The 23,990-nt window shown below is 45.1% G+C and overlaps 6 protein-coding genes across 6 annotated transcripts; 3 read left to right on the top strand and 3 right to left on the bottom strand.

Annotated features, from left to right (window-relative positions):
- Positions 1-1,089: 1,089 nt before the first annotated feature.
- Positions 1,090-1,866, top strand: DSM5745_00699 (uncharacterized protein; the record flags this gene model as incomplete). Its single annotated transcript, XM_026742715.1, has 2 exons — positions 1,090-1,629; positions 1,708-1,866. The coding sequence occupies 2 exons, from the start codon at positions 1,090-1,092 to the stop codon at positions 1,864-1,866; spliced, it is 699 nt and encodes a 232-aa protein (XP_026608560.1).
- Positions 1,867-3,281: 1,415 nt separating this feature from the next.
- DSM5745_00698 (uncharacterized protein) lies at positions 3,282-4,177 on the top strand (the record flags this gene model as incomplete). The annotated part of the gene is made up of 2 exons (XM_026742714.1): positions 3,282-3,562; positions 3,604-4,177. The coding sequence occupies 2 exons, from the start codon at positions 3,282-3,284 to the stop codon at positions 4,175-4,177; spliced, it is 855 nt and encodes a 284-aa protein (XP_026608559.1).
- Positions 4,178-4,911: 734 nt separating this feature from the next.
- On the top strand, positions 4,912-7,761 carry DSM5745_00697 (uncharacterized protein; the record flags this gene model as incomplete). The annotated part of the gene is made up of 1 exon (XM_026742713.1): positions 4,912-7,761. One exon carries the CDS (start codon positions 4,912-4,914, stop codon positions 7,759-7,761), a length of 2,850 nt encoding a protein of 949 aa, XP_026608558.1.
- A 1,321-nt stretch (positions 7,762-9,082) lies between these two features.
- Positions 9,083-11,067, bottom strand: DSM5745_00696 (nucleobase cation symporter-1 family protein; the record flags this gene model as incomplete). The annotated part of the gene is made up of 7 exons (XM_026742712.1): positions 9,083-9,376; positions 9,442-10,424; positions 10,480-10,563; positions 10,626-10,697; positions 10,744-10,830; positions 10,883-10,949; positions 11,011-11,067. The coding sequence occupies 7 exons, from the start codon at positions 11,065-11,067 to the stop codon at positions 9,083-9,085; spliced, it is 1,644 nt and encodes a 547-aa protein (XP_026608557.1).
- An 8,785-nt stretch (positions 11,068-19,852) lies between these two features.
- DSM5745_00695 (uncharacterized protein) lies at positions 19,853-21,439 on the bottom strand (the record flags this gene model as incomplete). The annotated part of the gene is made up of 1 exon (XM_026742711.1): positions 19,853-21,439. One exon carries the CDS (start codon positions 21,437-21,439, stop codon positions 19,853-19,855), a length of 1,587 nt encoding a protein of 528 aa, XP_026608556.1.
- A 1,017-nt stretch (positions 21,440-22,456) lies between these two features.
- DSM5745_00694 (F-box domain protein) lies at positions 22,457-23,920 on the bottom strand (the record flags this gene model as incomplete). Its single annotated transcript, XM_026742710.1, has 1 exon — positions 22,457-23,920. One exon carries the CDS (start codon positions 23,918-23,920, stop codon positions 22,457-22,459), a length of 1,464 nt encoding a protein of 487 aa, XP_026608555.1.
- Between the last annotated feature and the right edge of the window lie 70 nt (positions 23,921-23,990).

Raw genomic sequence — 23,990 nt, 5'->3', positions numbered from 1 at the left:
AAAATATTTTATTATTATTTTTAAATTTTATAAAATATTAAGTTTTTTAATATATATTATTATATTATAATATATATTAGGCTTACTAATATATAAGGCTTACTAATATATATTATTATAAAGATAAATTATTATATAATAATATATATTATTATTAAATATATATTAATTTTAATAATTTAAATCTTCTTTAATATGACTTTTCGATTATATTAAGCTCTGATATGTATTCGCCGGCGGATACGAATGTGGGCGTGCTGATACGGTATCACAACCCCCCCCAGCGCCTGCATGGTAGGCAGCAGGAAGGCAATGGGGAGTGAAGGAAAGAGGGTGATCATTGTCAGCGGGGTTGTCATCCACGAGACACGAGAGGCAGGAGCTATCCCGTGACATTGCCAGGGCTCTGTGTAACAGCACAATAGTACAGTTCGTATAGCCTGGCCTTGGCTCTGCTGCTAACTCGATACATAAATAGAATCCCTCACCTCCCTCAGCCCTGTCTCGGTGGATCGGAATATGAGGCTCATGCAAGCGTTGCCCGAGTTGGCCATTTCCATGGGCCTGAGTTGAATATCCCCGCTTAATCTGCCATGGTTGGAATACATGTAAATGCTATACCTTATTTCTGTCATTAATAGGGAGGCCGATAGGTAAGCCGCCGGATAACAATGGCAGGCCGGAGATACTGCTGCCTGAGTGCGATACTGTGGAGTTTTTGATTGTATTATCTCTTTCTCTGCTAACTAAAGTATAGATGGATCTTTGTAGCGCAGAATCAAAAGTTAGATTATGAAATTAATCAAAATATAATTTGATAAAACTATGAAGGCTGACAGCCCTGAAGGGTGGCAAAGAAACCCATCCAAGGTTAGGGCATCGGATTGATTTGCCCTAATCGGGCTATGAAGTATACCTATTGGAATCAGCAAATTCGATTTCGAGCCCACTGCGCTGCGCCCCGTGAGTCATCAGCTGGAGGGTCCTCGACGTGTATATAGGTCTGCTACCATGGACAATTGAATCACGGCATTCGACACAAAAAAACACCTTTCTCGATTGCACCAAAATAACAGTTGGAATATTGTCATGGACCGACACCTCCCCACAGCAGCTCAAAAAGCCCTTTCCCTCCCTGAACTCATCATCCCCATCTTTGAGCAAATATATACCGACGACGATGTTACTGTATTCCATCCGCCCGAAGACCCCGATGATGAGATTTACCGGGACCGCGAGTGGACATTACGTTCTTGCGCGCTGGTAAATACAGTATGGTGCACCCTCGCCCTGCGCATTCTCTGGCGCTGCGACAACCCCGCCTACGAAAACGACCACTTCTGGCGTCTCCAAAATATCCATTCCGCGCGGCGGAGGTTCTATGCCGATATGGTTGAGGAGACGACTGTCACAACACACCAGAGTTGGAGTAGCCATGTGCCACACGTCAGCGACGTGGAGTTTCCGCGACTAAAGTCATTGCGGCTGCAAGTTGATTTTCTCGCGGCCGAGATACCGGATTTCAGGGCCCCTGGACTGCGCGAGCTAACGATCGATCCGCGTACTGAATGCTATCCGGATCAGGTAGTCGATGCGGCGACCATGGGCAGCGTGTTTGAGCGCATTGGCGTATGTCTTTCCTTCCTCTTTCGTTCCCTGTCTGCTCATCAAGAATACCATAAGGTCTTGGTGCGCTAACCATGGTAGGGTGTGCGTGCGCAGAATGAGTTTCCATATATTGAAACACTGGTCTTTGCCGATTGCGCGGAGGTGAAGGGCAAGGATTACGAGCGCTTGAAGGCGCGGTTACACCATTTGAACAGAATCGACGACGGGCGATTGGCGTTGGCTGACTACCCTAATTAACTCGAGCGCTTCTTACCATATTAGGGCAACGGGGGTTTATCCGTGTCCGTTGAGGGCTACAAGTTGGCAGTCCCATGCCAGTCGAGGAGACTGGAGCAACTCGGCCGGCAATGATCTTGTATGGCTCTAACAGCGGGAACTGCGAGGCATTGGCTCACCGACTGGCCGTCAAGATGAATACCAAAGCATCGTTCAAGTGCCAGGAAAAGACAATGGACGCTGTTGGCCACAACCTACCACAAGGCCAACCAGTCATCATTATCACAGGGTCCTACCCTACAACAGAAGGCCTCCCAATAACACGCGGCGGTTTGTTAAATAGCTTAAGACTCTAACAAAGAACAAGCTCACCGGGGTTTAGTTTACTGTCTTTGGATATAGTAATTCTAGTTGCTTTAGCTAGGGCACCAACAGAATAAACCTAACTAACCCATTAGACAGGATATCACAACTGGACAAAAACCTTCCACCGGATCTTCACTTTGGTTAATGATTTGCTGGCTGCGCATGGAGGGGCTGGGATTGCACCGCGAGGATCCGCAGATATGGCAGAGGATGACCTATTTGCTGAACTTAAGGCGTGGACAGAAACCAGCCTGTGGCCAGGTCTTAAGACATCCTTTAACTTGACCTAGCCAAGCGCGTCCATAAACGTTATGAATAAGCGAGCGCTGTGGTTACAGCGCCGCACACGCTGCGCGCGGGCTATAAAAGTACAATTGTTCAAGAGGTTTACATCACGTCCAGGTGAACAAGTAGAAAAGTCCACGTTAAGCTACTCCTGCCAGATACTAATAGTTACAAGCCTGGTGGCCATCTTGCAGTCTTGCCTCTCGATCTCCCCGGGACTGTGTAGCAAGTGCTTTCCTGGTTTCACGTAGGCCCAGACAGCATTATCTACATTTCCTCAGCGAGCGCCACAGCCTTGCCTACCGACACACCCATCTCCGCCCATGACCTTCTGAGCGGGTACGTGGATCTGAATCAAGTAGCGACACCGTCTGTAAGTCTCTCAAACCGACCTGACCCTATTCCAAACTGATACAAGCCTTCCCACAGAACTTCAAAGCCCTGCTGCGAGAGCGACCAACGAAAAAAAAAAAACAGCAAAGCACCTGGCATCCCTAGCCACGGATCGATATATCGCGGACGTCCGTGAAAAGCATCAATCGCTCCTGGACATCCTAGAAAACCACCAGATCCCGGCATTTGGAACTGAGCAGTACATCCGGTCCACACGCTCCCTCCGCTTCGACCGCGGCAATACACCATCTCCTCGTCGCCGCGACTGAGCCCGGGACGCGCATCAGTGACCGTTTCCGTCCTCGACCACGCCCGGCCGGGGGCGCCAGGCCCCTCCAATCTGAGCGCCGCATCAGAACCAGCGAGAAGCATTCACGCGGAATATGTCCAATATGACGGATGACGAGAAGCTGTATGCGTACTATCAGAGTTGCTCGGAGGGGGGACGGGAGGGATGGAGCCAGGTGCAGCGGTTTGGGGATCAGTTCGATGGAGTCGTTATTGGGGCTCCGGCTATGAGGTATTGTTTCCAGATGGTCGCGCATTTGTGGGCGAATGTTGTTGAGGCAAGGCTGGGGTATTACCCGTCGCAGTGCGAGGTTGAGGGCATAGTCAATGCGAATATTGCGGCGTGCGATGGGTTGGATGGGAGGGTTGATAGGGTGATTTCAAGGTCTGATCTGTGTAAGATGCGTTTTAATCTGACCGAGACAGTGGGAAGCCTTACTATTGCGCTGCGAGTGGTGGTGTCCCGGAGCAGAACAGTACTGTCTCGGCTGAGGCGGTGCAGGTCGTGGAGACGGTGCTTGGTGGTATGCAAGATCTCGAGGGGAACCAGGTCTACCTGTCCTATCAGCCTGGGGCTCTATTCTACGATGCACAGGGGACATACAACAGCGCCTCCCAAACCTGGGGTCTAAACATCAACTCCTTCGGCGGCGAATACGTGACGCGATTCCTGCAGCTGCGCGATCTCGAAAATCTGCCTTCCCTGGAGAACGTCACCTACGACACTCTCAAAGAATGGATCCAGTACGGCTGGCAGACATACGCCGACACGCTGCACACCACCTGGCCTGACCTGACACCCTTCCAGCAAGCCGGCGGCAAGATCCTCACCTACCACGGCGAACAAGACGGGAGTATCCCGACTGCCTCGTCAGTCCACTACTACGAGTCCGTCCGCAAGACAATGTGCCCTGGCCTCTCGTACAAATGGATGCCAGCAACGAGGCGATGGGCGACTGGTACCGCCTGTTCCTGGTCGCAGGGGCTTCGCACTGCATGAACAACAATCTCCAGCCGAACGGCCCGTTTCCGCAGACATCGTTGCTGAGCTTGATTGCCTGGGTTGAGGAGGGCGATGTTTCTACCAGATTGAACGACACTATCCCATTGAGGGTAGTCTGGAAGGTGAACAGCAGGTAATCTGTGCTTGGCCCCTGCGACCGATGTGGTATGACAATGGGACGAGGAGGGAGTGCGAGTACGATGAGGCTTCGATTAGGGTGGGAGTTGGATGTGGGATTTTGATGCGTTTGATATGCCTGTTTACTGATTGAGCTCTCGGGATGTTGGTTTCAGTCTTGTCCACGCGATCCGGAACGCATGCATGCAAAAGAAGGCGCATGCTGCTTGATGTCCCTGTCCTACTAAAATGTCCCATTCTTTCCTATGCGAGAATGAGGTTTAGCAGCATTTGTTTTGTTTATCATAAAAACCCAACTCAAAGGTAAGTTCTTTATTCACCGTGCCCTATTGCGACCTAACTTCAAGCCACCATCGCGAACCGCGATACCTAGTACTATAGGAATCACCATACTACGAGTGGCTACAATAACTGCAGGTGCGTCAAGACAAGTGCAGGTGGGGGGGTATAACCTCCAGCTTGGAACAGCTGCAGGATTTAGTGCGGGGCAGGGTGTGGCTGAGCTGCCCAGCTGGAGTCTTTAGATGCTTACGTATCTACCACCAGCAAGAGATCATTTCGTTCAAAGAGGGCCTCGAGAAAGAATTTGATTCATGGCATCAAGAAGCCGGGACGACTACACAGCCGCATGCATATGCGCGCTGCCGCTGGAGCTGGCGGCGGCCTGCGCAATGCTAGACGAGCGCCATGACCCATTACCCCTCGAGCCAAACTCTCGCGACAACAACAACTACGTGCTCGGCCGCGTGAAAGACCACAATGTCGTCGTCGCCTGCTTGCCATACGGTGTGACCGGAACCGTCTCCGCGGCAAGGCTGGTCAACCAGATGCTGTCGACATTCCGGTACATCAAGTTTGGCCTCATGATTGGGATTGGCGGAGGGGCACCTAGTAGCGCAAATGACATTCGACTCGGTGACATCGTCGTCGGAAGTCCGCGGGGACTGCACGGCGGAGTCATCCAGTATGACTTTGGCAAGACGCTGCAGCATGGCCGGTTCGAGCGCACGGGGATGCTGAATAAACCGCCAGAGGTGCTGTTGACGGCCTTGAGTAATATCCAGGCACGGCACTATATGGAGGGCCATAAGATTGAGACCACTATCCGAGAGATGGTTGCCAAGTATCCGCTCATGGGCTTTCAATATGCACGGCCTGCGGAGGAGACTGACCGGTTGTACCGGTCAGACTACGAACATCCAGAAAGCCAAGCAACATGTTCGTCTTGTGGTTCTGAGCAGGCAGTGCTTCGCCCATTGCGGGATTCGAAAGTAATGCAACCGTATATTCACTACGGTCTCATCGCTTCCGGGGACCAAGTCGTCAAAAACGGGGGAATGAGGGACAAGCTGCGCAGGGAGCTCGACGTGCTATGCTTTGAGATGGAAGCAGCAGGGCTGGTTGACAGTTTTCCGTGCTTGGTGATCAGAGGGATCAGCGACTATGCGGACTCTCACAAGAATGATCTCTGGCAAGGGTATGCCGCAGCGACTGCCGCTGCATATGCGAAGGAGTTGATGCAGGTCATGCCCGCAGAGAGAAGTGCCCACTCCATTTTTGGTAAAGGGGTAGATTCAACAACAGGTGCGGTCGATGTTCGCTTCCGCGTGCAAGAATGGCTGTCGCCTGCCAGTTTCACAGATGACCTATACAATCACGAGAAGGAGTGCATGGACGGAAGCTGCGACTGGTCGCTGGCAAAATACCAAGTCCAGACCTTCCTGACCTCAAGAGCTTCAAATATCCTGAGAATAGGCGGCGCTCCAGGGAGTGGGAAATCCACCCTCACTGCGTTCCTCATCCGCAATATCATCGGCTCTTCCACTGGCCCTGTCATATACTTCTTCTGCAAGGATACGGGAGAAGGGAGAAGTGAGCCGTTCCAGGCATTGCGCACTCTTCTTTCCCAGCTTCTCGTTCTTGTTGACGGAGATCATCTATACGGTTCGATGGATAAACTGAGGGTTCAAAGCGGCCAGAAACACGCGAAATCGGTGGCAACTCTCCTCGGGGCTTTCCAACATGCTCTGACCTTTCTGCCCGACGCTGGCCTCCCGTTCTGGGTCGTGATAGATGGCCTTGACGAGTGCAACAATGGCTGTCTCCTAGCAGCGGCCTTGGCCGATAGTCTGAACGCAACCAGACGTCCATTCAAACTTTTATTTGCCAGTCGCGAAGAGCCAGACATCTTGGACGTTTTTCGTCGGCTGGACGAACAAGTTGCTACGTTGAAACACGCTGAAGTGCTCGAGCTGAGTATCCTCCCGTCCTACGTGAGACGTCCCGTTACAGCATATGTCAAGCAAAGGATATCTCAGATTCGGCACATAAAGACTACGGCGCTGGGTCCAGAAGTGATAGTCGAGGTTGCAGCTGCAGCGGATGGCTCCTGGCTATATGCCCGACTCATGATCGACGAGATACAACGCTTACCAAGTGCGGCGTCCGTTGTTCGTCATCTACGCGCTATCCCTGGCGGGCTGGTCGACTTATACAGAACGATATTCTCAACACTCGAGAACACATTTTCTTCAGTCGAGCTCAACTTCTCTCAGCAGCTTTTCCTGTGGATTGACTTGCAAGACTTTGTTCAGGTGGGCAGGGGCGAATTGGATGCAGAGATCCTGGACATCGTCTTTCAAGCCGCGGACTCGGGCGAAAAGGTATTCGATCCGATCGAACTTGCCAAAGCCCTTTGCGCGCCCTTGGTTGCGCTCAGGACGATACACAAACAGGGTCACAATAGCACCGAGACAGCAGTCCGAGTCACACTCGTCCACCACACCGCAATGCAGTTCGTCCGTCAGAGCGCCGAGAGAGATCCGCTATCACCAACGCCAACAATTCTCAAGCCCCAAGTATTAAAGGCTCTGTACCGGGCAAGAACCGCAGTGTGGTATTTCAGCAACAGCGACAAGGCCACTTCCCTCCTACACTTCCTCACCGCGAACCGAGCCCGGTACTACTACTCGAAAGAGAGTTGCTACTTCGAAATGGCATACGCTCTCTGGGACGCATTCTTCCTGCGCGACCTCCCAGCAGGCCTAGACGAGAGCGACCTCGAGAGCGCCTCTGTGCTCATGAACGAACTAACGGACTTCCTGCTCTCAAGCCGCGAGCACTGTCTGAAGTGGATTGAGATTGCCACGATCATCAACTACGAGGGCGGGTTCAAAAAGCTCTACGGTAATGTTTGTGCCACGCTCATGGCTGCACAAGAGTCACTCGATAAACGCGGTGGCCAGAGAAGCCTGCCGGCATATAAGGATTTTGCAGTTGCCCGCATGCAGTTCTTCAGCGACTACGCCTATGTCATCTCCACGACGGGCCCGGCTGATCGGTTGCAGAGGACGGCACCAGACGGCTTCGATAATAGGCCTCTGGCGCTAGACTTGATGCGGATTGGGAGAAGATGGGCGCATTTGTGTTCTGTAAGGGTCTAGGTATAATGGGTGAAGGGAGGGTACCATCCATACCACATGTAGGATGTAGCAGGTCTTATAACATTACCATCCAGGCCCTCTCTTGAAACGTCTTAGCATGGCTATCACCAGGGCCCACTCCACCAAATTCAGTCCCATGCTAGTATGCGCAGCTGTGCTGGACGGCGTCACGGCGACTATCATGTACGTTTGAGCTAATCCGTAATGAACTGGTCTCACCTGGGACTCCCCGTCCCAATGTCCAAACCGTTATCAGACCCTCCCAATCCTCCAACGCCCTCCTCGTCATCTCTTCATACATCTGCAGCCCCCCGGGAAATTCAACATCTCCCTCTTCTTCCTCGGAATATTAGCCCCCATATACCACGAGTCCGCCTTGGGGAAGAGCGTCATATTCGTAATGTTGTCGACAGTCTCCTTCCAGCCCTTCTCCGCCTCCTCAGTAGGTTTAATTTAAGTAAGGCCACACCTATCCATCTTACAATCGCATCAACGATCCAGTTTCCCTGCATCTCAATCGAAGTCGGCCCACTGCTCAGCGCCGCCGGACCATGAACCGCATAAAGCAGCAGAGGAATATATCCGAATATCCGCGGCGCGTCAGGCCGAGGTAGGTAGCTCAATACTAGTGATATTTAATATGCAGAGGCAATAGACCCATGGGTCTGGGCGAATTGGTTTGGCCAGGGAGAAATGAGGGAACGTATCATGTACGGCAAACTTGTCGTGTCCGAATTAAATATAGACCTCGGGATGCTTTGGCTCCGAAAAGCAGACATCGAGATACCATATCTTACCCGAATCATCAATGGCCAATATACCCTAGCAGACGAAAGCAAGACAACCAAATGGACAGCGAATATGAAACGATAACAAACCGGGGCTGTGGTCATGCTCATTAGGGTTTGTTCTTGGTTCTTCCCTGGAGACAGCGGGAGGAAGAGCGATCAGGGGAGAAGTCGGAAGAAGGGGGGCTGCCCTTCTTATAGTCCGCCCTACTCTCGCCAGTATTGGTGCTACAGTATGTGATTGAGGTGAGTAATGCTCACCCCGACTCCTTACCCACTCACCCTCCCCACTCACCTCGCTCACCCAGATTAGCACTGCTCACCTACTGAAACAGGAAGGGCAATGGCCTTGGTGCTTGTATTTTTGCTCTGTAGGAAGTTCACCAAAGGCTATCCAAAGTGCCCTATAGTATAACCATGATCTCAAACAGTAGGGTATGTCCTGATGAGATAGGGATAATCATCACTTACCCAGTTATTGTCTTTGCAGATTGTTGTCCTCCATTCCAAGATTCTTATTTGCTTCTAACAATTCAGACCCCCTTCACCACATGAACCTCACCAGCAACCCGCCCCTGCTGCCCAAAAACCTCCCACCGCTCCTGATACAGCGCCTGGACCTCCCTCGCAGACATATCACCCTTAACAAACGCATCAAGCTTACTATCTGGAACGGCCCAGTGCAAGAACGCATGCACCGCAGCACTAACCAAGAACCCGTAGAGATAGTTGATGTAGTATATCTCTGTTGCTTCGTCGGAGACATGGATTGATGTGTTCACGGCCGCAACGAAGCCCGGCATTGTTGGGACGACGCCGATGATCCACTACCGTACAAAGGTTAGTCAGTTGAGCAGGAAACGGCAGGTGGAGGGGTAGGGTAGGGTCATACTGCAATCGGTGCTCGCCAGTTGATACCGCCTGTATACCAGTATATACTGCTCTTGTCACCAGTGAATAGATCATCAACATTGACCTTCTGTCGACAAACAACCAGATAATGCGCTGCCATGAGACCCGTCATAGGCGCTAGAAAGACACCATACCCCGAAAGAACCGTCAAAAACGTCGTGGCCGTATTAACAAGCCGCCACGGATTAACAACCGGACTAACAAGCGCAATAACATACGCCCCCCGTCTTATATTAACGTACCCCGGAAACACAGACGCCAGATCCAAACCCCCCGGCAACGCATTCCCCGGTAGATTCGTACCAAGCTGCGAAACCGACAACGCCAGACCCGCAAAGAAGACCGCAGCGCGCGTCCCAGACGTCGTATCCCCCCGCAGCAGGGCCACAAACAGGGTCGGCGGATTCCAAACCGCCTCACCACCCAGCCGAATCTGCGTTGCGGCCGTGACCAAAATCCCAATCGTCGCGCCGACGACGCCGTAGAACGGGAACGCGAGTGCCTGGCCCCAGATTGCGTCGCGGGGGTGCGCCGACAGACGCGCGTAGTCGTTTTGGTTGAGGATGCCGGCGGCGATGGAGCCGATTGTGCTCATTGTGCCGTAGAGCATGAGCCAGGCTGTGCTGTTTGGGCCGCCGGTTGGCGGGATCGAGGTGCTGCTGGACAGTGTGGCGCCGAAGCCGGCGGGGCCCATGGTTGTTAGGGACCAGGTCAGGACGACGAGGAAGAAGATGATTGTGATGGTGCTGGAGATGTAGAAGAAGGATTGGATCCGGTGCGGGCGGATCCAGAGTGCCGGGAGACTGAGCATGCAGAAGATGATGTAGCAGAGGAATTCGGCGGTTGTGGTGCCGGTGGTGGAGGGGATGGTGTTGGGGATGTCGGTTGCGAAGGTTGGGTCCCATGAAAGCAGGATCAGGTAGATGCATTGCCCGCCCACCCAGGATTGGAAGCCGTACCATACTGTATGTAGATGGATATTAGAGGATCCTGAAGGATGGGATGGTTGAGGGCTTACCGATGCCTAAGAAGATGCGGTTCCAGATGACGAATTGCGAGCCCCAGAGGCCCCAGACTGCGCGGCTGAAGACTGGGAAGCCGACTATCATGCTCTTAGCGATGCGTCTCGGAAGGTTGAATATCGAAAGGTTGTGAAGGACTCACTGTGGTAGTATGCACCCGCCAGCGAGCTAGCGATCAGAGCCAAAGTTGCCAGGATATTTCCAATCACGATTGCTATATTGCGATCAGCGAGAGAAGTATGACCGCAATGAAATCCTACCGATGAAAGCTTGCCACCAAGTCAGGCCGAGCGGTATCAGTGAGCTGCCGGTGAGGTAGCTGGATATATTGCAGTTGATCAAGAGCCCTAATCGCCATCAGAAACCAAGAACTGCTGCAGAGTTAGGAATACAACATACAAAAGTTATGGAACGTCAAAAACCCCCACGTCCGGCGTTCTGCATCTACAGGGCGGATATCGTCGTTCTGTATGACCTCAGTTAACGGGGTGAATCCAAGTATCAAGGCTTGGGGGTCGGGATCTCACGATCCATCGCGACTCGTGGGGCAGTGATATTTTGGCCAGTATTTTAGTCACCCCCATGGTGGTATCTGTTCAGTCTAGCAGCATTTGCTAGGAATGCCGACGGCGTACAACCGGGTTTTATGGTGCGGTTGAGTTGGAGTATTCTGCACACATGGAGTAACCAGGCCATGGTTGGCTGATAGCAGTGCTCACTATCGTCACATCCTTGTCGACTCGCTCGACTCTTATCTGCGGAGAATTGGAGGTCGTTACTGATCGGCGAACTGTCGGCCATTTACTTGGGCATTCTAGAACTACGAAGATAGAGGGCCCAACTAATTGATGGAGAAAGGAATGCATTATGATCTCCAGTCACTCTACCAAAGCATGGCTCGGGAGCGCAGGAGTTAGAAGGACTCTAAGAATATCTTAAGGTTACGGATCTTGAATCCGCGGCCGGGCTATCCATCCGTGATGAATAATGGTCCATCCCGCAGTCGGCTGGTTCGCCAACACCTTTATAACTCTTAGCAATCTAGGGGTACCTTTAAATAAGGGCTCTAGATGCTTTAAAAGTTTTATAAATATATATTTTTACTATTTTAATTTTATTTTTAATTTTTTTTTTTCTTTTTTATTACTCCCCGCGGTATAATAGCTAAAACTAAGGCGTGCACTCTTAATTAACCTATAAGTATTAACTTAGTTAATTTTACATGGTTATAAAACCCCCTATCCCCCTTTAACTTTTATATTATAAAAAAATAAAAAAAAAAGGGCCCTAGCAAGCCTATTTTTTTTTTATTACTAAAAATAATAATATACTAACTTTTTAGCCTAGCCTGGCTATAAAAGCCCTTTATAATTAGCTTAATAAGTAAAAATATTAAGTATATATTAAGCGTAAAGTTTTTATAAGCTTTATAATTATTATTAATAGCTTTATAGCTAGGTAAAAAACTTAAAATTAAAAAACCTTTACCTATAATATTTATAATAAGTTTATATACTTTATTTTTTTAAAGGGCTACGCTAATATTAATAATATTAATTATATTTTTTTATATATATATAACTAGCCTATTATTATAATAATTTTTAATAAAACTATTGCCTAGGGGGGAATAAGTTTAATTTTTAAAAACTTAAGGGCTTAACCCACCCTTTTTAAAGCAAGTTTTTCTACCTTAATTAACACTATTTTAGGCAAGGTACCCTTATTAAGTGTATTAATAGCTTAATTAATATATAATAATTTTATTATAGCCTTAATTACGCAAGATAACCATAAAATACTAATTATTTTTTTTAATAATAAGCTAATAACACGCCTTAAGGTATATATTATTTAGTAAGCCTTTATTAAGTACATACTAAAACTAACTATAATAATAGTTATCCCTAAAATTAATACCACTTGTATAGGCTAGGCTATTATTTTTAATAACCTTTTTACTAAAAATTTTTTAATAATTAATAAAGTAATTAATATAATTTACCGCACCCTAAGCACTATTAATATATATATTTTTTAAAAATAATATAACTACGCAGTGTAAGAAGTGTTTAATACTATTTTAATATATAATAATAATAAAATAAATATTACTAAGTTAATTAAAAATAAAATTATAGCTTAAACTAAATTAAAGCTAGTTAAGCTTGCTTTTTTAAAATATAAACCTAATTTTAATACTAAGCGCACTACTTAGGTAGTATTTTTTTTAAAGTAGCCTAAAATTTTTACTTTATTTAACTAAAGCAAGCGCTACTAGCTTATTAAAAAATACTAGCTAGTTTTTTAATATAACCCTAGTTATTAAAAATACTACTACCTAGCATAATATAACTATATAATATATTATATATAATATAATATAATAGCTATGGACCACCTAGGCCCTATTAACCTAAATTATAAAAATCCCACGCGCTACGCGAACTACCTAGGCCCCTAGCTAATAAAATATAATAATTATTTAATAGCCCTTAAACATAAAAATAAAAAGCTAGTTTACTTATTTAAAAAAAAACTTAATAGCATGTGCTGTTATAGCACTTGCTAATACTAAAACATGCATGCCTAAGCTAATATAAATACCTAACTTTAGGCTAAAACTAAGTAGTTTTTACCCTAGGAAAACCCCTAGAAGCATGTTATAAAAAAGTTAAAAATTAATAAATAAGGCTTTATACTAGTTATTAATTACTACACCCTATAGTTTAACACTTTTACTAGTAATTAAAACCTTAGGTAGCTTTTTATTAAATTAATTTAACTTATACTAGCTATTGCGGGCATGCCTTTTTTACCCTAGGTAATAAAGGTTAATATTAAGTTTTTTTTAAGCTTTAATAATAAAGTACTAAAAAAAAAACCATGGTAATTACTATTAAAATAATACCTAGTAATAACGGGATTTTACTATTTACTAGGTTAATATAAATAAGTTTATACCTAATTATATTATAATTTTATAACTAGCCTATAAGTAAAACTATAATATTACTTATATTTAGGAGCCCTGGACTACCATAGGTATAAAAACCTAAAATTATTTAGTATATAAGTACTACACGCTAGTAAATACCTAAAATAATTATAAAAACTAGTTAAAAAAGCGCCCTAAAGTACTTACCTATATTTATAAAAAAAAAGTATTACATGCTAAATAATATTACCTAGTATAAAGCTAAAATATGCTATAGCTTATAATAAATAATATTAAGGTTTTAAATATATATTAAGAACTAATTACCTATAAAATAATAAATTATTTAATTATATTAATTCCTACCCTAAACTATATAATTAGCAAGAATTTTAATACTACTTATAATACCTTTAAGCCCGGGGTAAATAACCTATATTATAGTAGTAAAATTACTAGGTAGGCTAGTAATAATAATATTAATTATATTAATAAGCTAAGTATAGCTATATATAAAGCCAGCCATATTTTTAATTTAACCTTTTTAAATATTTTTTTTACCCGCACGCTAGTAATACCTAAGTTATATAATAACTTTAATTATTAAATTTTAATTACTATAATACTAGGGCGCGGGAAAAAAATATTAAAATAATATTATTATAATATATTAAACCACAAGCTTAAATACCTAGCTAGGCTAATAAAAAATAAAATAATATACCTTTTTTAGCCCGGGAAACTTAAAAATATAAAAATACTAAATTAATATATTAAATCCCTTAGTAATATTATCGCGGAAGTTATATAAGTAATTAATAAATACCCTAACCTAGGGAGCTATAGCACCCCTTAATAATTAATTAAATATATAAAAAATTACCAAGCCTAGATAGTAAACCCTACCCTAAAATAAAAAAAGTAGTTTTTGGCTATAGTTTATAAAACTAAGTATATATATTAAACTAAAATAATTAATAGTATTAAAAATAATTAAAAATTATATTAAATAATAATATAGTATAAGCTAGAGCCTAGGCTTAAAACTTTTTTATTATTAATAAATAATAAAGTAATTAAAAACACGCGGGAAAAGGCTAATATTTTATAAAAAATAATATTAAAGTATTTTAATATAAATAATAACTTAAACTTTAATCCCCTAGCACCGGAGTACTAGCAAGGTAATAAGTATTTTTATTAATTAAAAAAAATTTTACTAAAAAAGGTTAAAAAAAATATTATTAGTATAAGCAACACCTCCCCTAGGGCGGACTAAGTAATAATCTATATTTTAAAAGCTTATTAAAAGTATATTAGGCGGGCTATATATAGGCTATATAATTAATATTTATAATTAAAATACTTTTTTTTATTATAAAAGCTTGTGAAGGTGGTAATACTTTTAAAAAATAATAAAAAAAATAAGTTTTTATTTTAATCCTGGCGCCCTATAGCGCTGCTTTTAGTATTAAAAAAAAAATTTAAATAAATTATAGCATGTTATATTACTTTTACTACGCTAGTATAAAGGGTGCTAAGCTTATAATAATATAGTACTTTACTTAAGTACTTAGCTATAAATTTAATAGCCTTTTTTACTTATAACATAAAAATAATACTTTTATAAAACTAGGAAGTTACTATAATTACTATAAATATTTTAGGTGCTTTTAATACTATCCTGCCATAATACTTACTTTAAAAAATAGTAAAATAAGGCTGGCCTTGTGTATTCTTAGCCCTAATTACAAGCTTTTTTAGTAAATAAAGTATAAAAATACGCCTAAAATTTATTATAATAATAATATATTTAGTATACTATAATATATTATAAGGCTTACCCCTTTTTTTAGTATTATTTTTATTATATATTATTAAGCTACTACTAGTAAACCTAATTTTATACTTTAATTATATAAATAACTTTTACCTTAGCTGCGCGAGTAACTCCCTTTATATAAATTATAAACTTTTAATAAAAAATATCCGCGGCATGCTAGCCTAAAAAAAATAAAATAAAATAGCCTTTATACTTAAAAAACTAAAAATATTATATATTACCTAAAAATAGCATGGTAAATTACCCTTGCTAGTAATTAATAACTAGCTAATAATTACTTTTATTATTATAATATTAGGCTAAAAACAGCCCGTGTTATGCTGGCTAAATATTTTTTTTAATAAATAGCTTTTTTAATAATAATATATTACTAAGCGGGTAGTTAAAGCCCGTGTAATAATTTAATATATTTATAATTTAATATATATAGTATATAACCTGCCCGCAAACTTTCTTTGCAAGGTAGTTATTACTTATATTATTTTTAACTTATTATATAGTATAAAGGCGTGATATAATAGTAAAATTAAGCCTAAAAGACATGTATAAAACCTAAAAGTTAATACCTAACTAGGCTAGTATATTAAAATAATTAAAAAAACTTTAGTATTAGTTACTTGCGGTGTACTCCTAGTTTTTTAAATAATATTTATAATAACCTTTTTTAAAAATACTAGGCTTTTTTTTATAGTAATAATACTAAAAAAAGTATAATTATATTTTATTTTAAAACTAAGGCTGGTTAATAGCTAAAACCTGCTAATAATATAAGTAATATTACTAAAAATCTTGCATGGTAAGGGCGCTAGTTTATATTAAAGGCCTAAAATAAAAATATAAATAATAAAAATACTTCTCCCGGAGACTCCTAGGCTAGTTTTAATATATTTTTATTACTTTTAAAAATACCTAAAAAATTTTACTAGTGGCAAGACTAAGAAGCTAGCTATAAAAAAGTTTAAATAATAATAGTAAGCTTTATTAATAATAAAGGTAGTAATTTTTAGTAATAATTTTAAGTAAATATACTAAGGGGTTTATTATATAGGCTATAGCTTTATAATATACTATAAATAATACCTTTAAATATAAAGACTATTAATAATTAATACCTAATCCTATATTTATAATACCAAGGCTATTAGCGTACTTTAAAAATTAAAAATAGTAATTAAAAAGCTTTTTAAAGCACCGTGCTACTAGCTTTATATTAATAATATTTTAATAATTTAATATACACGCGGGTAGCCTTTATTATTTTTAAACTAGGCCTTTTAAGCACTATACTAACTTATAAACTAGTATATAATTTATTTATAATAATCCCTAGGCTATATAAATATTAAAAAAAATAAGCTAGTTAATAGGCTAGCTAATAAGGTAGCCTTTATAAAAATATAATTTTTAAATATTAACTTTTTAAAGGCTTAACCTATTATAAATAAAATATATAGCTTATATAAATAAATATACCGCATGGCCTAAGCTAAGTAATAAAAAGGCATGTTTATAAAATTATTTACCTAATATAAATAATAGCTTGCTATAAAGTTAAAGCCTTACTAGGTTAAGCTATTATTAAAGCTAATATTAAAATAACTAGTCTTGTATTATTAACTTGCCCTTTAGTTTTTATATAAAAACTTTAAGTAATATTATAAGCACTTTTAATATAAAAATATTAAGCTTACTTATTTTTATAGGATAAGCAAGAGCCCTAAATACCTGGTTTTTTATTATTACTTTAAATAATGCTTTTTATAATAGCCCTAGTGTTTTATAATATTATTAATAATTAAGGCTAAGGCCTTAAAGTACCTTTATAAACTAAAGCCTAAGGGCTTTATATTATTACTTAAAATTATAAACTTTTATAAGTTTATTTACCCTTGCTAGGGCACCCCACGCCCTAGCACTACTAAAACTACCTAGTTTAATATTAAATAGTTTTTTTTTTTATTTTATTACGCTTTTTTTTTTTTTATTTTAAAATACCCTTTTTTAACGTAACTAGCTTTAGCTAATATATTTTTTTTATAATAAGGCAGGTTCTTAAGACCCTTTATAACTAAAACCCTAGATATATAATAAATAATACCTATTAATAATTATATATAAAAATAGTGCGTAAATAACAGGCACTGGCTTATAAGCTTTAGTAAAAGTTACCCTTTAAAATAAAAAGCCTTTTATATATAGATTATTTAAATAAGTTACTTACCTAGTAGCGGCACGCCCCTATACCCCAAGGAAGGTCTAGAATAATAGGCGTACGCCTAGTAATCCCCGGGGCGTTAAATATCACTACTACTACTACTACTACTGGTTCGCCAACATGCTAGAGTATGAACACCCGGCGAAGATACGCTGGAGCTAGGTGTAAAATATGTGAAAATAAAAATTTACTGTATTACTACTATAATATTACTAAATTTAGGCTAGATCTACCACTTATACCTATTATAGCGCGTATTTATAATATATATTACTAACTTAATACATAACCTTACTGTTACCACCCAGCCAAGCTTTTGTTGCCACCCTTAGTAAAATCTGGGTGTACATACCCTAGCACACCCAAAAAACAGATACATCGCGGCAACGTATCCACTGGATTTCAGTATAACAACACGCTAGCTCCAGCATGTTGACGAACCAGCCGACTGCGGGATGGGTGCTGCTTGATAAGCATCCAGACCGCAAAGAAAACGCCGTCAAGCAAGCCCATCTTAATGGAGTGGACAGCGAGGCAAGAAAAAAACCTCAGTGAGGTACTGAATGATTGGAGCTGGAGGAGGACGAAACCAGCAGGACAGGGAGGTGCGTGGAAGTGGTGAGACCAGCTGGATGAGGACGAAACCAGCAGGATAAAGAGGTGCGTGGGAGTGGTGAGATTAACTGGATGAGGTCGGTCCAGCGAGAGGAGGAAGGATTAGGTGGCTGGAGGATGATGGAACCAGCAGAGGAGGAAGAGAAAAATACGTGGAAGTGGTGAGTCCCATTGCCCGTCCCTACCACCCTGCCAGGACATGGGGGGCTGGATGAGGTCGGTCCAGCGAGAGGGGAGAAGAGGTAGCTGGAGGATGATGGAACCAGCAGAGTAAGAAGAGAAAAAGATGCGTGGAAGTGGTGAGTCCCATTGCCCGTCCCTGCCACCCTACCAGGGCATGGGAAGCTGGATGAGGTCGATCCAGCAAGGAGGGAGGAGAGGTAGCTGGAGGATGATGGAGCCAGCAGAGGAAGAGGAGCAAAGAGATACGTGGAAGTGGTATGGTAAAGCTGGGTGAGGACGGTCCAGCAAGAAGGGAGGAGAGGTAGCTGGAGGATGATGGAGCCAGCAGAGGTAGAAGAGAGAGGAGATGCGTGGAAGTGGTATGGTAAAAGCTAGATGAGGACGGTCCAGCTAGAAGGGAACCCTTAGGGCCTAGGTAGCTGGAAGATGGTGGAACCAGCAGGGGAAGAAGAGAAGGAGAAGCTACGTGGAAGTGGTATGATAAAAGCTGGATGAGGACGGTCCAGCAAGAAGGGATAGGCAAGGTAGCTGGAGGATGATGAAACCAGCAGGGGAAGAAGAGAAGGAGAAGTTACGTGGAAGTGGTATGGTAAAAGCTAGATGAGGACGGTCCAGCAAGAAGGGATAGGCAAGGTAGCTGGAGGATGATGGAACCAGCAGAGGGAGAAGAGAAGGAGAAGCTACGTGGAAGTGGTATGGTAAAAGCTGGGTAGGGTCGGACCAGCTAGAAGGGAGCGGCTAAGGTGGCTGGAGGATGGTGAAACCAGCAGAGGAAGAAGAGGAAGTAAGCTACGTGGAAGTGGTGTGGCCCATGCCCGTCCCTACCACCCTACCAGGACATGGGAGAAGGAAGGGAGAGGAAGAAGGGAGAGGGAGAAGGGAGAGTAGGAAGGGAGAGGAAGAAGGAAGAGGGAGAAGGGAGAGGGAGAAGGGAGAGGGAGAAGGGAGGGAGAAGAAGAAAAGGAAAGAAAAGAAAGAAAAGAAAGAAAGAAGAAAGAAAAAAAGAAAGGAAATACATATAGAAAGGAAGAGTAGGGAGACTAGGTAGATGGAGGAAGGATGGAGGAAGACAGGAAGCAAAGGCAGAATAGACACAATAAATAGGCAGCGAAAACCTTAGAAGACAAGAATTGGTAATTATAGATTGGTAAGAAGAATCCTGCAGAAGGACCTGGGAAGATTACCAACATTAGACTTTCCAAAAGCATGTTCTAAAGTCAAATCCTGACTCATGGCAGTGGATGGAAACCACCGCGTTTATCATGGCCGGAACTTCATTCCCAACCTACCATGGATTTCCCGGAGACAAGATATACCCGGTATGCCCAATGCCCCAGGCAGCATTGGTTTTGCCTTAATATATCTTTGTCTGTAGACAGTGGAATGCAGAAGACCACAGGCATTCGGTATTGCTCCAAAGACAGGGTCCGATTCAAACGCCTAAGAGCAGCCGCTGCTTTCAAATAGAGGTTGGATAACTGGAGATCATAATATATATCTTTGGGACGGGGTAGACATGCTTAAGCCGAGCGAATGGATTCTATAAAAGGGTCTTCTTAAAATAAACATGCTTGATCAAAGCTCCACAGGCTCCTCTAAGGGACGGTCTTGATCTTCCGGCGTAACATGCACCTCCCAGAGTCTCGCCAGGTCCTTCGGGAACTCCTTCTCCCGCTCCTCACTCACCCATACACCGTACTGCTCGTGAGTCGTCCTCTCCTTGAGAATGCCCTTTCGCTCACCACTACGGACAAATGTCGAGAAGTCGTCGGCCACGCGGACATACTCCCGCAAGGCTTCCTTAACGTCGAGGGTCGCCCCGGTCGTCCAACTCAGTAGCAAAGGCTCGAGAAGCGGCGCGTCAGTGACACTAGGGTGCGCGGTGCCGATGCTGGTGAGGAACCAGGACGGGGCGGGAATGGCGCGGACAAGATCGCGGACGGTGTCGAAGTGCGGGCGGTTGTAGAATGGGCTGACTTTGCGAGACCAGGAGTTGGAGTGCACGACTAGGATTGGCACGGTGGCGTTGGGGTTGAGCGGGCCGCTGGACTTGCCGGGGTCGAAGATTAAACCGCCGGCTGGGGCATCGGAGTTTGTGAGTGCTTGGAGGGCGCCCGTTGCGCCGAAGGAGTGGCCGCCTACGGTCAGCTGCGTGAGATTCAATCGGCCGGTCCAGTCGGTGAGGGTTGTAATTGTGTCGCGGGTGTTAAGAACGGGGTCGCCCTTGTTGATAGAGTGGAGAAGAGCGATAGCGGCATGGATTTCTGCGTCGCGAAAGGCGAGTTGGGAACGTTTGAAGGTGTCATGATCGATGTCCTCTTGGAGATCGGCGGGGCGGAACGGGAGGACTTGGCGGGCGGGAGTGTTGGCAGAGGTCTTGACCAGGGAACCAGGCCCGCTGCCATCCCGGTGCTCAATGGCGACAAGGACATGCCCGCGACTAGCGAGCTCCCCAAGGAAGTGAGTGTAGTCCGTTCGCGAGCTGGCATCGCCGTGAGAGAAGACGGTAACAGGGAAGGTCTCAGCACCCTTCTCGGTGAGCAGCGGGGCATCAACCTCAGCAGGGATAGTGATGGAACCGCCGATAGCCCACAAGGCGAATGTGAAGATAGGCCGGATGAGAAAATTGTCTACATGAGCAAAGCGAGCGTACCCCTTTGCAGTGAGACTGATCGGGCGCGGAATCCACGGATACCGCGGCTTGCGGGAGCGGAAGCTTCGTTCGGTCGGATAGTAGACTGTCGCCAGAAGAGTCTCAACTTCAAAGGCTGGTTTGCCAGTACTCGTTAAGACACCGTCAGCGACGCGTAGAGGCCCGCCGGCCAGGGGCACTTCTAGATCAACGGCGCCGACACGGTGGGGCCCGGCGTAGGACGGCAGCGGGGAAGCAAAGAGCGGCGAGCCCCGGAGTAAGCAGTAGAAAGCGTATAAACAAAACGCGCTAAAGACGATATATCGCCAAGTGAGCCGCGGACGGAGTAGGCGGATGGGGAGAGCAGCGATGGCTGACAGCCAGGAGCCGTGCCGGGAGTCGGTCATCCATTTCGGCTGCGGCTGCGGTGGCTGCATATCCAGCGGCGAGTCGGGCTGTTCATCGTCGCTCCCATATGGTTCCAGTGGGATTGCCTCTCCAGGCGGCGAGTGCGCTGTATTTCTGCTCATGACAGCGACTTGTTAGCTGCAAATGGCGGTGGAAGGTTTGGCGTTTAGGAAAGCGGTACCGATGACGTAGCTCGCGGGGTTGCCAAGACATCGTGATGCCTCAACTGCACACAGCACGGTGTTCTTTCCAATTCCAGATAAGGACAAGGCCAAGCTTTGTTAACGAGATCCAAGAGCCTCTTCTCAAAGGACAGTTAGTTATTGAGTTGAGTGATTGGCGGGATTAGCTTTGCTTTTAAGGGGTCGCCGCAGGTTGGTTGTACAGTACTTGCCATGACATAATTGTTACAACAAATCCATTGTTTACTATACTACCTCGACCAAGCCAATCACACACAAGCAGCACCACAGAACAGGATAACGCCTGAAAGGCTGGAGGCATCCTACTCCCTATTGATTAGAGGGGGGATGAGACCAAGGCTATCTTCTCTGGGACCTGCTATTGGACTAGAAAAGAATCAACACTCACTTGACATTGTGGCCACTGTATGCGCCTGTCTAAAGATCTAGTAGGGCAATGTCCAAATCAGCGAGCTCACTTCTCAACCAGTGCTGATCAAGAGCAGAAATGAAATCTGTCGCTCGTGAATTAGTACGCATGATCAGTGGCTGACAAAATGTTGAGCTGGCAGTGCTTTGCCAGCAACTCTGGCCGCTACATTGTCACTACTCTGAACCGAGGGAATCGCATATGGTTCTCCAAATACCTAGTGGACACTCATGCTTACCGACTAGTCCTTCGACAGAGTGGCTCCAGCAACACAGCATCCGATAAAATTCCAATCTCTAGATTCCATTCCCGACATCAGAACAACCAGGCGGGCAATGCCGGATGGGTCACTGCTCCCTTGAAGTGATTCAAAGAGAGAACCAACGTTAATGCGGTATTAAACCTTCATAGATTTCTTTCTCTAGGGCTCACTCGAATCAATATGTGCATGGCAACTCAAGGTACAAATGCATAAAAGGCCACCGCAGCACCACGAATGGAGAGTCGTAAGTACCATACACGTAGACCTACGGCGGCCCATACTCCGCCCTCCGCCGCCACTTCCACATCCTCCTCGCCCGCGGATTCTCGGTCAGCCTGGTCCCAACGGGCGTGAAGTAAGGGATCGCCCGGCGTACGTCCATTCCCGTCCTCTCCAGCAGATTGCTACAGGGTCGTTTAAAGTCAATGCGCGTGGGCTTGCCCGTCTCGCCATCGAAATAGACATGCGCCAGGGGGTTAGGGTCAAACAGGTCGTCCAAGTACAGTCTTTCCAACGCGGCCTCATGGCTAACGCAGTAGTCGAAGATGGGTGCAAATGTTCCCACCAGGAGCTTCACGTTGACCATGCGGAGCTCGCGGATGGGGAGGGCCTTGATGAATGCCAGGAGGTCTGGCCCTCGAGCACGCACGCCCCGGAGCGTAAGGCGTCGGAGGTAAGGGAATGGCGTGTTGATTGCGAGAATGGAGTGTAGATAGGCGTCGCGGCGGACGTAGAGGTTGTCGAGACCGGAGGTGATGAGCTTGAAGACGTGCAGCTCTAGATCTTCGAGAGCCGTGCAGCGGTGCAGGAAGCGCGCGAGGCCCGTGAAATTCGAGGTGTCAAGCAGCTCGGCTTCGATCTCGTCGTCTGAGCGCTCCTCGTCTTGCGCCGGGTCGCCCCAGTCGACGTCGTCTGCCGAATCGCCGGTGATGTCGAAGTGGTGCTTGCGCATGTCGACGATGCGGTCGGAGAAGCTGATGGATAGGCTTCGCAAGGATGCTAGAGATGCAGTGAGGCCATTGGATTCGATGTCCACGGCGCTCAGCTCCGTGCACGCTAGGCTGCAGCGTGACAGATGACTGTAGACGTCGAGTTCCTGGAGCGGCATTTGACTAGCGGCCAGTGCGCGCATTGCGGTGTGGAATGTCGCCGCTGCGGCTTGCCAGATGAGTGTCCAGCTGCCGCCATCAGCAGGGGGGAGCCTCTGTTCAGCGTCGAGGCGGTACACCACCACTTCCAGCGTCAGAGATCGGAGCCCCGGTCTTTCATCATGGTTGGGTACCATAAGATTAGTAAATGCTTCCGCGAGCAGCGTTACATCCGTGCCGGTCGCGCGCATTCTCTCGTAGTCTCTTTGTCGCTGCATCAGGAGGTCCAGGTCCGCTTGTGCCCTGGCTTGCCCTTCTGGACCAACGCCCGGCATATCACACTTGTGACCATCAGTGGGGTCCTTTATCCGCCGGTTGAGCCACTTTGGGTTGTTGACGACGCCGACGAGGACGACGTCTGTCACGAAGCTCCCGATATGGCCGGGATTTGTTGCCTGCAGGAAGCTGCGAAGGGAGGATTCCGTGACGTCCACGTGCTTGCGGCGGAGGAAGGACTTGAAATGGTGGCTGGATGTGGAGGCTGAAGCTCGGCTGGTGAGACGAAAATTGCGGATATCATGTAGAGCCAGATGGGACAGAATGGTCTCGATGATTTCGTTGGGGAGGTGCTCTAGCGGCATCCTGGAGGTGGAAGATCCTCTTCTGGCCTGCATAGCACTAAAGTTGTGTATGGTATGTCCGAGTCTAGCT

Source organism: Aspergillus mulundensis (genome assembly GCF_003369625.1).
Source record: "Aspergillus mulundensis strain DSM 5745 chromosome Unknown scaffold_0, whole genome shotgun sequence".
Taxonomy (NCBI): domain Eukaryota; kingdom Fungi; phylum Ascomycota; class Eurotiomycetes; order Eurotiales; family Aspergillaceae; genus Aspergillus; species Aspergillus mulundensis.
The sequence above is the reverse complement of the archived record's forward strand: the minus strand, read 5'-3'. Positions and strand labels throughout refer to the sequence as shown.